Raw genomic sequence first — 14,258 nt, forward strand, 5'->3', positions numbered from 1 at the left:
CTGAACCCAGGTTTGGTCTGATCCCAGGTGCAGTTCCCACCACCTACAATACGTTGGTCTGACATTAAGACTTTCTAGCTAAAGGCTGGCCATGGTGGGCAGTCACGTTTTAGACTAGAATCTTCCCTGACAAAAGTCAATATTTACCTTAACTGAGCCTGTCTAATGTTTTATGTTTTTTAAAAAAATACATTCTTATTGATTTCAGAGAGGAAGGGAGAGGGAGAGAGAGATAGAAACATCAATGATGAATGAGAATCATTGATTGGCTACCTCCTGCATGCCCCCTCCTGGGGATGGAGCCTACAACCCAGGCATGTGCCCTGACGGGAATTGAACCATCACCTCCTGGTTCATAGGTTGATGCTCAACCACTGAGCCAAGAGCCTGGGCCTGTCTAATATTTTTTGCATCAACAATAATATATACCTTTGGAATGTCAAGGTAACGTCCCTTTTTCTGGACCCCTCTGGGCACACCTACCACACCAGACCAGAGACCATGAGTGTCTTCATTGTTATCATGTTAATTGTTGACTGTTAACTATCCTGCACCCACATACTTAAAGGATGTAAATGTCTATCATTTTACTTTTTATCCAATCCCAGAGGCTCGCCCCCCGCCCCCCCTTTTGCTTTCTCTCATCTCCCTAATCTATCACCAATGGGTTTCATGTAACCCACTTAGGTCTTCTATTTTGATTGTATAAAAGGTGCAAAACTGCCAGTCTCTGGAGTATTCTCTCAATCTGTTGAGATTTTGCTCCCTGGCAAGTGTCGATAGTTTGGCTCAAATAAACTTACAAATTCTCTACAGGTTTGAACGTTCCTTACATTGACATTCTTTAATATCTAAAAATATTTTCATACTAATACTTAATCTATATAAGACATTCTTTTGTTATTGTTTCCCTTTAAAGTTTATTTTTTAACTTTTTGTTGAATTTGTTGTAGTGACATTGGTTAATAAAATTAGATAGGTTTCAAGCATATAATTCTATAATACATCTGTATATTGAATTGTGCGTTCACCAACCAAAGTCAAGTCTCATCCTGTCACCATTGATCCCCTCCTACCTCCTCCCATCCCTCTTTCCTTCTGGTAATTATCATACTGTTGTCTGTGTCTATGAGTTTTTTTGTTTTTTTTTTTTTGCTTAATCCCTTCACCTTTTTCATACAGCCCCCAAACTCCCCTCCCCTGACAGCTGTCGGTCTATTCTCTGTATTTATAGGTCTGTTTCTTTTTAGTTTACTTATTTTGTTCATTAGATTCCACATATCAGTAAAATCCCATGGTATTTATCTTTCTCTGAGAGGTTTGACTTAGCATAATACTCTCAGGTTCACCTCTGCTGTCCCAAAACATAAGGTTTCCTTCTTTTTTATGGCTGAGTAGTATGCAAATGGAAAGAAAACATTTAAAAAATTATATATGTGTGTGTATATATATTACATATAAATATTATTGATTTCAGAGAGGAAGGGAGAGGGAGAAACATCCATGATGAGAGAGAATCATGGATCGGCTGCCTCCTGCACGCCTCCTACTGGGGATGGAGCCGGCAACCCGGGCACGTGCCCTTGACCGGAATTGAACCTGGGACCCTTCAGTCCGCAGGCCCTCGCGCTTTCCACTGAGCCAAACCAGCCAGGGCTGAAAGATTCTTAATAAGACACTTTATCCATATATAAAAGTTTAAATCCACTAAGCGTTTGAAAGCAGCGCGCGTTCTTCCTCACAGCACTTCTCTAGGCTCGCTCTCCCGGCTTATGCAGCTGCACGTGTCCTTTAAAGATCTTTTCTCTCTTTTGCTCTGCATGATGGTGATTGACTCAGCTGTGTCTCCCAGTCCTCCCAATACACGTTTCCTTTCACGCTGCACTTGGAATTAATTGGAGTCTCGGAAAGCGGCCCAGACAGCAGCGAAGCTCCGACTCCCTTCCCCCACGTGGCCGGAGCCCCCGCCGCAGAGGGCGGAGTCCACGGTGACGCGCGAGAAGAGAAGCTGCGCGGCGGGCTGGTCCGCGCGCTCCCGAAACTGACGCAGGACGTCGCCGTGCGTGCGTGCGTGCGTGCGTGCGTGCGTGCAGACGGCCGCGTCGGGGTGCAGAAGAAGATGGCGGTCTCCACAGGTCGGTTCTCGGGCCGGGCTGTAGGCTTTCGCACTTGGAACCCGGCTCTGCCACTCCGTCTGCTGCTGGCAGCTGGGCGCGACCATGTGGGTGAAGCCGGAGCGCGCCTTCTCGGACGCCGGGCTCCTGGCGGAGCGAAGCCCGCACCGGGGGAGGTCCGGGCGGGACCTGCGCCCCGGGCCCGGGGCGGCCGTCGGGGGCGACGGGTGGTGCTCGCGCGGCGGCCGCACGCTCGCGGGCTGGGGCGGGGTGGCGCCGGCGCGGGCGCACTCTTGGGGTCCGCGGCGCCTGTCGGGGTGTGGAGCGCGGGCGGGGTGGGCGCGGGGAGAGGAGCTCTGGGTGGGCGAGTGTCCACCTCCGGCGAGCGCGGCGGCGTCCGGCGGCGGCGCATCCCGGTGGCGGGGGGTCCAGTTCTCCCGGACATGGGGAGAGGAGAGGCTCCATGAGAAGAGGACTGTTGCTTTTTTGTAATAACAGAAGGCGACCCTTCCTACCTCATTGGGTCCGAGTTCTCTTTCATTCAGTGGGAAACTGCAGTGCAAACTGCTAACAGCTCAGGAGAGGAAAGCTAATGGGAGAGAAAGTGGTTTCTGAGATAAGCTGCTCAGCTCCTGTCGCCTGGAATACAATGTTTGGTTTCCTATGAGCACAGACTTTGAAATTAACTTTTAACGATAAGGTTTTACAAATTTGACCATTTAAAAAGGTGTTAAGTTCAAAAATGTTAAGTTTTATTACTTAAGAATGTTAATTGGATATGATCTTTTGAAACCAGATTCTAGGACAGTGTTGATTTACTATTTCATGCCTTCATTGCATAATAAATCGAATTTTCAGATTATGTGCTGAAAGGAAAGGCTTCAGTGTATTGTGATTGGTACTTTTACGGTCATACTTCAAGATACATGCTACCTATATTTTAACGAAAAATTGTCTCTTAATTCTCATCTTTATTAGGTACAGGTGTCATAGATGATCAGATTTTAACGATTTTAGAGTTGGGGAAATATTTCAGTATATTTTGGGTCAGAGCTAACTAATAAAGCAAGAATTATTTAAAAAGTGACGTTTTAGTGTTACAATTTTAATGTACTTGATATTTGAACTTGAGTGTGCTTGTGAATGGAGCCGTATCTTTTTAAGAATTGTACTTAGTACTTATAGGTTCTTGAAAACTTAGTAATAAAATGGTGCATTTTTATTTGGTTGATAGTTTTCATTTTATGGATTGTTTATTTAAACATGATTTTTTAAAAAAATACATTTTATTGATTTTTTACAGAGAGGAAGGGAGAGAGATTAGAAACATCGATCAGCTGCCTCCTGCACACCCCCTACTGGGGATGTGCCTGCAACCAGGGTACATGCTCTTGCCTGGAATCAAACCTGGGACCCTTCAGTCCACAGGCTGATGCTCTATCCACCGAACCAAACCAGCCAGGGCTAACCATGATTTTTATCTAATTTAATTCATATGAGAGAGATAGAAAATACTTTGAAAAGACCAAATATTAGATGATACCAATAGCAGATACTTTTTGTTAATCGTGGTTAGTAATTTTGGAAGTCAAACATAAATTGGGGGACCCTGAAACTGGCATGGCAGAGTATCTCTGACAAGCACGGCCTGGGAGACCGATGAGAGCTAAGCCTTAGCTAAGCCTTCCCGTAGCCACGGGTGACTTCCTGGTCACCAAAGCAATACTGCATGTTGGAGTTAACCCTTATCTTTTCTGTAACTTGTACCAAATCATCCACTTACGTCTTTTCATTTGTACCAATCCTTCAAATAAAGTAATTTTGTATCCCCATCCCCAAGTATATATGTAAATTCTAAAGTTGCTGATTATTAGCACGTTATACATAGGAAGCCTGCATTTTAAAGTTTATATTTACCCTAATTGTGGCAGTTTCATTCTGCTTTTTAGATTTATGAAATTTGAAACTTAGAATAGTAAAAAAAAGAAGGTATTTTTGGTAGTTGAGGTTTTTTTTTTTTTTTTAACTGAAATTAGTTTTGAAAGTGTTGCTAAGAACTTGGCATGGTCAAGTTTTTAATATTATTTTATTTATCCATTTTTTGTGCTTTATCACTTGAAAGTATTGGTAGAGAGATGAGTGCAAAGAAAGCTTTGGACTATGTTTTGAAACTATTTTTAAGGTTTAAGCTACATATATATATATATATATATATATATATTTTTTTTTTTTAAATATTTTATTGATTTTTTTACAGAGAGGAAGGGAGAGGGAAAGGGAGTTAGAAACATCGATGAGAGAGAAACATCGACCAGCTGCCTCCTGCACACTCCCTACTGGGTATGTGCCCGCAACCAAGGTACATGCCCTTGACCGGAATTGAACCCGGGACCCTTGAGTCCGCAGGCCGACGCTCTATCCACTGAGCCAAACCGGTCAGGCTTAAGCTATATTTTGTTTTGTTTCCTTTTTGGTAGCAAGAGAAGTAAATAGTACCTCTGTATTTGTGAAATAAAAGTAACATAGCATGAAATTTAAAATTAGATTTTGATGGATGTAAAATACATTTTTTATTTAAAGTCAAAATAGTCTTTTAATGATTGATTTTAGAGAGAAAAAGGAAGGAAGGGAGAGAGAGAGAGAGGAACATCTATTTGTTGTTACACTTATGCATTCAGTGGTTGTTTCTATGTATGTGCCTTAACTGGGGATGGAACCCACAACCCTGGTGTATCGGGACAACACTCTAACCAACTGAGCTACCCAGCCATGGCCTAAGTAAAAATAATCTTGATAAAGATAGTTGTTTGATAATAGGCCAAAAAGAAAAAAAAAAGGACCTGACAAATATTGTTTCATTTTTATTAAAGCACTAGAGGCTCAGTGCACGAAATTGTGCACAGTTGGGGTCTGGCCGGCCCATCCTGATCAGAACAGATGGGGGCCTAGCCTGCCCGGGGGAGGGGCCGAGGGTGGTTGGTGGGCCAACTCACGAGTGATTGGGGGTGGGGCCACCCAGGGGGAGAGGACATTGGCTGGCCGGCCCCTGGTCAAACTCCTGGTTGAGGGGACAATTTGCAGATAAGCCTTTTATTATATAGGATTACATATGTATATTTTAATCCCCCCTATGATATGTTTTATTGATTTTAGAGGGGGGGGGGAAGAGAGTGTGAGAGAGAGGGAGAGGGAGAGAGAGCGGGAGAGAGAGCGCGCACTGAGCGAGCTTTGTGAAATGTTAATGTGAGAAACACTGATCTATTACCTTTGGCATGCATCCTGACTGGGGATTGAACCCGCATCCTAGGTATATGCCCTGACCAGAATTGAACCCGTACTCTTTTTGGTGTACCAGGGGCTCCTCCAGCCAACTGAGCCACCCTTCTGGGGCAAGCATTATATTTTAATGTGCATTATCTAAATCATCTATTTTACCATTCTCATAGTTGAAGAAACATTTTGGAAAGAAATTCTAATTGGACTGAGACCTTTAAGCTGAAACATACTTTTCCATACCAGTTGGTCTTCTTATTTTGCAGATGAATAAACAGAGGCTTAATGAAATACAAGGTTTTACATTGTTGGTTGCTAATAATTCAAGATTAAAATCCAGGTTTTGTTTTATCCTCAGTCTAGTGTTCTTTCTGTTATGAGGAACTACTGAATATTCCTCAAATCATGCATCTTACTTCCCTTTAAACTAGAAAGTGGCTTTCACACTTTCCTTCCTAGCACATTCCACAGGACATAACATAGCTTAAGGAATACTACTCTAGGGAATAGAATTTAGTGCCTGTGATTCAAAAATTTCATTGTATCTCAGTAATAAATTAGTGTTAGGTAAAAAAGTATGTGCAATACTTTTTTTTAAAAATATATTTTATTGATTTTTTACAGAGAGGAAGGGAGAGGGATAGAGAGTTAGAAACATCAGTGAGAGAGAAACATCCATCAGCTGCCTCCTGCGCACTCCCCACTGGGGATGTGCCCGCAAACAAGGTACATGCCCTTGACCGGAATCGAACCTGGGACCCTTGAGTCCGCAGGCCGATGCTCTATCCACTGAGCCAAACCGGTTAGGGCAATACTTTTTGTTTAAAGTAGATTTTTATTAATTTTAGGGAGGAAGGGAGAGCGGGAGAGAGAGAGAGACATCAATGATGATAGAGAATCATTGATCGGCTGCCTCCTGCGTGTTCCCTACTGGGATTCAAGGCCACAACCCGAGCATGTTCCCTTCAGTCCACAGGCCGACTATCCACTGAGCCAAACCAGCTAGGGCTGTGCAATACTTTTTTATTTTTTAAACCAACTTTATCCTACAAGAGTTTTAGATTTACGGAAAAGTGAATATAGTACAGAATTCCCTTATATTTCATAATTAGTTTTATATTATCTTATGTTAGTGTGGTACATTTGCTGTTTCCAATATTTTATCCTTTGTGCTTTCAGTGTAAGGAAATCTCTCTCAGAGTTTATTCTGAAGTTTTTTTACTTCCTCTGGGACATTGTCATCCTTTCTTCAGCGTCACTTTTCTCATTTACATAATAAACTCAACTTTACAAAGTTCTGGCTGCTCCTCTAGAGTCTCCAACATTCATGTGGTGGGGTATTGCTTCTATAACTATTTATATTTGATTCAGATTGCACTTCCAATGTTACTAGTTTTTGTTTCTTTGCTGCACTTTCATCTTTGTGGGCTAATTTTCTTTTTCGACTATTTTTATAGAACGTCACATGGGTTTACTTACCACTGGTAGACAAGGAGGCAACACTGCTACATGCTTTGCTGAAGTGAACTGAGTGACAAATGTGCAGTGACCCATCACCAACAGACTTTGAAAGATGTGGAGTGATTGGCCACTGATAGGATGCTCAACTCTTATTTACATAGAGATTTGTGGACTGAAGAACTAACTAGCAGCAAAGTTTGTACTTTATGCGATTACTCATAGTTAATATACTGTGTTAACTGAATTCTGAACTGTGTTGATGGGAGACTACTTATTTAACTAAACCATAGTAACGGAAGCCATGCATATGGGAACTGTGGAAAGCAAAGATTGCCCATATGTGGAAACATCCACTTAACAGTTATTTGGGCAGCTGTTTGATATAAACCTTCAAAGGATTGGATATGATGCATGTAGATTGGAATAAATAGAATAAAATTTAACGTTCAAAGTTTGTTTAAAAGTAGTTGACTTTTTAAAGAGCAAATGTACTTATAAGTTAATCTTTGGGACTTCATGACTAGGTTTGGGAATGATTTATTCTTGTTTACAAAGTCTTAGCTGATTTGTGTAAGAATAGGTTATTTACAGTTTCAGTTGGAACTCAGCTAAGTTTCAAATCACAGGAGGAGAGCAATCCTATGGCCTCATATTAGGTCTTTACATATGTTGAAATAGTAGTTCTAATGGAAAGTACATTATGGATCATCTAGGTTATAGGCCAAGTTTATTTTATATATGGGCAATGGAAGTATAGATATGTAGTGACTTTCACAAGATTTTTTAGCTAGATGTTGAGTCCAGGGATAGTTTCTCAATTTCAGGTTCTTTGATTCTCCTTCTGTATCACACTGTATTCTGTAAAATTTTTGGTTGCTTTCATTTAGTGGGAACCCAATAATGCTATTTCATAAGTAAATGCCATTAAGAATCAAGAGAAGACACTTGTTAGAGTCTAATGGCATTATAAGTAAATAAAACTACATGTTCTTTTAAGGAGTGAGTGATTGTGTTGAATTACAAAAACTTTTGGAAAACTGGTTTTAGTGGCTAAATATTATTACATATTTACACATCGGGATAGAAGTCTAAGCTCCATGTAAGTATGAGGTTTAACCTTATATTAAAAACTGCTGGACTGTTTTCGAAAGAGAAACTATATTCCCACCAGCAATTTATCTGCAATACAAATTTGGTATTGCAGGCAAATATACACACAGTAATTGATCCCTTAGTGGTTCTTTTAAATCTGAGGTTTTCCCTCTGAGTTTATTTTGGGGAGGGTAAGTTATTAGGAATAAGGGTTTCATAGAAACTCATCTCTGTATCAGAAGTAGGAATCACAGCCTGATGAGTTATCTTCAACATTTCCAGTATTGACTCCTTCCTGCTCCCCATTCTTCCTCTTACCTACTTTCCCAAATAGGGTGCGCTGGACATGATTCTGTATGTTTATCAGGTAGGGAAAACTTGGTTCCAAGATTTGTGGGACTAGGTAACAGCTGTGTAATCTGGCCGCCTCCTCTCCAGGGGTTTTGAAATGGTTACTAAAATCCAGGATCCTATGGAAAAAGGCCAGCCTTCTCTATAAGGTCCTTGATAACACCTTCGAGTGATGGGTCATAAGAAATCTGAAGCCTCTGGGAGATGGAGCTATAAATGAATATTGAGTTTGGTTTCAAGAAGTTAATTTTATATTTTTAAAAACACCTTTATTGTGATATGGTTTGCATACCATATAGTTCATCTGTTAAAAGTGTACAATCTACGTAGTTTTAATCATGTAGCATGTGTTAATACCTCATCCATTTTTATGACTAAATAATATTCCATTGTTTAGATCTACCACATTTTTTCATTCATTTGTTGATTTGGGTTGTTTTCACTTTTTGGCTATTATGAATAATGCTCCCATAAACATTTGTGTACAAGTTTATGTATGGATATATATTTTCATTTTTCTGGGTATATACTTAGGTGTGAAATTACTGGATTATATGGTAATTATGTCTAGTTGTTTGAGGAACTGCCAGACTGTTTTCCAAAGAGAAACTATATTATATTCCCTCCAGCAATGAAAAGGAGCCTTGTGATTTCTTCACATCCTCACAAACACTGCCTGACTTTTTGATTCCAGCTATTCTAATGGTGTGACATAGTATTTCATTGTGGCTTTGATTTGCATTTCCCTAATGACTAATGATTTTGAACTTCTTTTCATGGGCTTTCTCTATATCTTATATGGAGACATGTCCATTCAGATCCTTTGCTCATTTTTTAATTGGGTTGTTTGTCTTTTTATTGTTTAGTTGTAAGAGTTCTTCATATATTTCAGATGCAAGTCCCTTATCAGATATATGGTTTGTACATATTTTCCACATTCTGTAGGTTTTTCATTTTCTTGGTGGTGTTTGAAATGCAAAAGTTTTAAATTTTGATAAACTCCAAATCCAATTTTTTTCTACTTTATTAGAATGCAAAGTCTTGATTCTGGTATGTAGTTAGTTGGTTTTTGTTTTAAAAACATGTTGACATTATATAAATTCTAATTAATGATCTGGTTATGGTTATTTTACATGATTTCCATGTGACAGAGGGGTAGAAGTCTGAGTTCCACCTGGGTGTGAGGTTTAACCTTACATTAAAAAAAAGTTATATAGCCAGACACCAGGCATACTCCAAACAGATTATTCTTTTTAAGTACTATAATTATGCCGTATATTTTTCAATCTAGTGAAATGTACAAGCAATGCATAACTTGGTGTACTATTTTATTTGTTATTCATGCTGGTGTCATCTACCCAAATGATCAGTTTTGGTTTGTTCAACAGTAGTGATGTAAGTAGTTATTTCCTAAGAGGAAATACTTAAATTATTGAAAAGTCTTTAATTTTCTGAAAATGTTTACTCTATAAGCAGTGATTTGAAGGGAAAATATTGACTTATTTTGTTTAATATGACTTTCTAACTTTGGAAGCTTACTGCAACTTCCAGGACTTAGAGGAGAGCAGTTCCACTTATTTAAGTCTACTGTCAGAAGACCTTGTCCCTACTGTCGACAAGACCTCTTGTCGAGTGTATGCCACTCCTAATTTTACTTAGAAATTCATATTAGAGAGGAACCAGAGTATATTGTAGCTTGCCTAATTTTTGTCCATTCCCTAGTTTGTTTGAAGGGAATTGTCCCTTCCTAGTTCTGAAATAAACATTGTTAGCTGCTTTTCTGGAGAATGTTCAATAACTTCTGTATTCTCCTTTGATCAATGAAGTATAGTGTACCTGAGCAAAATCTTCTGCAGCAATTTATTGTATTGTATTGGAATGTACCTGCTGACATTGTCTTCACTCCACTGGAGTGTAAGGCCTTGGGGAAAGAATTTCTTTATGTTTGAAATCAGCAAAACCTGCTACAGGACTGGTGCATAAATGTTGAAAGTTGAAAGTAGCATCTGCCATAAATTCACCAAATGTTTATTGAGTGCCTCTTGTATTGTCATCACTTTATTATTATACTGTTTCTATGTAACTGACTTAATGAGAAAATAAATAGCTCAAGTAAAACCTAGCTTTTCCCTTTGTATATGTTTACTTACAAACTTTGTTTTTAGTTTCTTTTTCTGAAGTGAAACAGTACTAAAAATATTTTATGTTCAAATATATTCATTGACTAAACACTAGCTGAATTAGTATACAGCTCATAGACTTCTGAATGAATTATTCATATAGTTGTAGACATTTTTGGGAGTAGCTGGGGGCAGAGTAATTTCGGTTGTAACTTAAAAGAGTACCAATAGCATGATTCATGGTATCCTAAACATAAGGCACCCCCCATACTACAGAATTGAGGTACTTTACAAATCCTCTAGTCCAGAGGTTTTTCCACTTATGTTTGAAGTGTAATATAGATGCTTCAGATGTACAATTATTATTATTATTGTTGATTTTAGAGAGAGAGGAAGGGGGGGGAGAGAGAGAGAAACATTTGTTTTTCCACTTATTTATGCATTCATTGGTTTTTTGTTTTGTTTTTTAATTTCATTGTTTGATTCTTGTATGAACCCACAGCTTTGGTATATTGGGATAACACTCTAACCAACTAAGCTACCCAGCCAGGGTCCTGATGTACAGTGTTTGATTTAAATTGTGTGTGTGTGTGTGTGTGTGTATATATATATATTTTTTTTTAAAATATATTTTACTGATTTTTTACAGAGAGGAAGGGAGAGGGATAGAGAGTTAGAAACATCAGTGAGAGAGAAACATCCATCAGCTGCCTCCTGCGCACTCCCCACTGGGGATGTGCCCGCAAACAAGGTACATGCCCTTGACCGGAATCGAACCTGGGACCCTTGAGTCCGCATGCCAATGCTCTATCTATCCACTGAGCCAAACCGGTTAGGGCTTCAGATATATTTTTATCTACCATGTTTCATCATTTCTAAGACAGTTTAATACCTGAAATGGGTATTTGTTATATACCCAGTGTAATTGGTAGTATTTTTAAAAAATATGTTTTTATTGATTTCAGAGAGGAAGGACAGACAGAGAGAGATGGAAACATCAATGATGAAAGGGAATCATTGATTGGAGGCCTCCTGCACGCCCCCCACTGAGCCTGCAACTCGGGCATGTGCCCTGTCCAGGGACTGAACCGTGACCTCCTGGTTCATAGGTCAATGCTCAACTACTGAGCCATGATGGTGGGGCAGTAGTATTTTTTAATTTCTTAAAATAATGGTCTATCATATAGTTGATGCCATCTTAGATTTGATTAAAGACAGTATTTACAAATGTGTTAAAATATTCACTGAGGTGAATATATAATAGACATAATGTGTTTTCCCTCCTAAATAATTCACTGTACTTACTGAAAACCAGGACATTCTCTTACATTACAATAATATAATTATCAAAATCAGGAAATTAACATTGATGCAGACTTTTATCTATAGGCCCTATTCAAATTCCTCCAATTTTCTGATTGATGTCCTTTAAAGCAAAATACTAATAAATTTTTTTTTTCTAATACATGATCCATGGTTGCATTTGATTGTCCTGTTTTTCTAGTCTCCTTTAATTTGGATTCCTGTTGACTTTTAAATGACTTTATTAAATAAATACTAGAGGCCCGATGAATGAAATTCGTCCAAGAGTAGGCCTTTCTTCCTTCCCCTGGCTGCTGGCACTGGCTTCTCTGGCACCCGGGCTTCCCTCTGGCCACTGGCCCCTGCTGCAGCCTGCCGGTCGGTGGCCTGGGCCTCCCTCTGTAGGACGACTGTGGAGCCCCCCGATTGATCGCCCTGCCGGCCAGTGGCCTGAGCTTCCCTCTGTGGGGCGATCATGGTGTGATGGCCAGGCCCCCGACCAATCACATCGCACCCGCCTTGGCTGGTCTGGTGCCAGTGGGTGTCATAGAGTAGTCTCAGATGGTTGTTCGGCTCTTTAGCCGTTCGATCGATTTGCATAATATGCTTTTATTATATAGGACTAGAGGCCCAGTGCATGAAATTTGTGCACTCGGTGGGGGAGGTGTCTCTCAGCCCGGCCTGCGCCCTCTCGCAATCTGGGGGCCCTCGGATGTCAGGCCTAAGCTGGCAGTCGGACATCCTTAGCGCTGCCGCTGCTGCACTCACCAGATGTGAGCCCGGCTTCTGGCTGAGCGGCACTCCCCCTGTGGGAGCGCACTGACTACCAGGGGCAGCTCCTGCATTGAGCGTTTGCCCCCTGGTGGTCAGTGTGCGTCATAGCGACCCATCGTTCGTTCAACTGTTCAGTTGATTTGCATATTAGCCTTTTATTATATAGGATTCTGTTTTCATATATGCATTTATCTTTTTTTTTATTAGTCTGTTGATTCCTGAACTGATTTCACATTATCTTTTTTTAATATATATATTTTTATTTCAGAGAGGGAGAGGGATAGAAATAACAATGATGAGAGAGAATCATTGATTGGCTGCCTCCTGCATGCCCACACTGGGGATTAAGCCCACAACCTGGGCATATGCCCTGACTGGGAATTGAACTGTGATGTGGCTCAGAGGTTGAGGCTCAACCACTGAGCTCTGCTGGCTGGGCTGATTTCACATTATCTTAATTAATTTCTTTGGCTGGTGATGATGATATCTAGGGAGTATCCCCTCTCTATTTTCTTTTTCTTTAACATTTTCTCCAAACTCTTGCCTCTTAGAAGACGTCTTCCCTAAGAATATTAGTCAAGTTCCAGGAATTTCAGTTTAAATGGGAAGAATCTGTACATTAATTTGTAGAGAACTTAACATCTTTGCAGTGTTTGGTAGCTAGAATGCCCTATTCATTTTATTTTTTGATGTTCTCCCTGACATCTTACATATTTTCACCCACTCTTTAACTAGATGGTTTCTGTTCTCTGTGGTGCTTCTGGAGAATTTCTTCTTCAAGGAGACCTTATTGTCCCTTCTCTTGAAGTGAGTTCTTCTTTCTAGGTGCTCCCATAATACTTTTCACATTCTATTGTGCAGTAGTATTGTCCTCTCTTAGATTGTAAACTTCTTGAAGGTAAACAAAGGTTCTAGTCCTCTTGGTAGTAAATGCCTAGTATAGTAATTGCTTCTAATAGTAGTCAAATGTTTATGGAGCAGAGGAATGAATAAATGTAAAAGTGAATGGGTGATAAAATATAGGTCTCCCTATACTTTGCTGCTTAATATATGTTCCTCTACATTGTGGTATTTACGTAAATTTCTCAGGAAAATAATCAGGAATTTGGGAATATATTCAAATAAAACAAAAATATTTGAATATCGAATTTCTGAAAAATTAGAAAAATATTACCTATGGAGAGCTCTTATATTACTAGGGGCCCAGTGCTTGAATTTGTGCACCTTGAAAAGAACTGTGGGCCACGAGGCTGCGGTGGGCATAGGGGTGGGTCTTGGCCCATCCTCCGCGTCCCCGCCCAGCTCGTCCCGCCACGGCCCCTGTCCCCTGCCTGCTGGCAGCCCTGCTGCCGCCGTGGTGCCGGCCCTGCTCACACCTGATGGCGCAGAGCGATTGGGGCCAGCGCCAGCACCGGGTGCGAGTGGGGCCGGTGCCAGCAGTGGGTGTGAGTGGCAGCTGCTGCCTCAATCTCCCCTTAGGAGCAGGGGGAGGTGGAGAAGCCATATTAGGGGCGATTGGGGCCGCAGCTGCCACTTGCACCTGCTGATGGTGCTGAGTGATCGGGACTGGCGCTGGGCGCTGGCAGTGGGTGCAAGTGCTGGGCGGGACCACAGCACGTGGGAGCAAAGACTTTTCAGTAACCACCAAAGGCTTGCCCTGATGACAGCGAATGGTACCCTGCCTTGGTCTGGCACCCCCGCTCACTTGCTCCATCATCCCACCACGGCTGATACCCGCCATGTTCCATGCCCTGCTGCCGATGCCCAACAT

At 40.8% G+C, this 14,258-nt stretch overlaps 1 protein-coding gene across 6 annotated transcripts in view; it reads left to right on the forward strand.

Moving 5' to 3' along the window:
• The first annotated feature begins 2,064 nt into the window (after window positions 1-2,064).
• Window positions 2,065-14,258, forward strand: part of UBE2V2 (ubiquitin conjugating enzyme E2 V2) — a 55,871-nt gene continuing 43,677 nt past the window's right edge. For 2 of the 6 annotated variants that reach the window (XM_014453672.2, XM_023751924.1), the window contains exons 1-2: window positions 2,079-2,135; window positions 6,845-7,043. Coding sequence is in view for 4 of the 6 variants with exons in the window: in XM_023751924.1 (XP_023607692.1) it covers window positions 6,987-7,043 (57 nt within the window). In the remaining 2 variants the exon portion in view is untranslated. Of the gene's footprint in view, window positions 2,222-6,844; window positions 7,044-14,258 lie in introns of all 6 variants that reach the window. The other 4 variants (XM_006086293.3, XM_023751927.1, XM_023751925.1 and 1 more) reach the window with 3 other exon arrangements.

This window comes from Myotis lucifugus, unplaced genomic scaffold (assembly GCF_000147115.1).
Source record: "Myotis lucifugus unplaced genomic scaffold, Myoluc2.0 scaffold_27, whole genome shotgun sequence".
Classification (NCBI taxonomy): Eukaryota; Metazoa; Chordata; class Mammalia; order Chiroptera; family Vespertilionidae; genus Myotis; species Myotis lucifugus.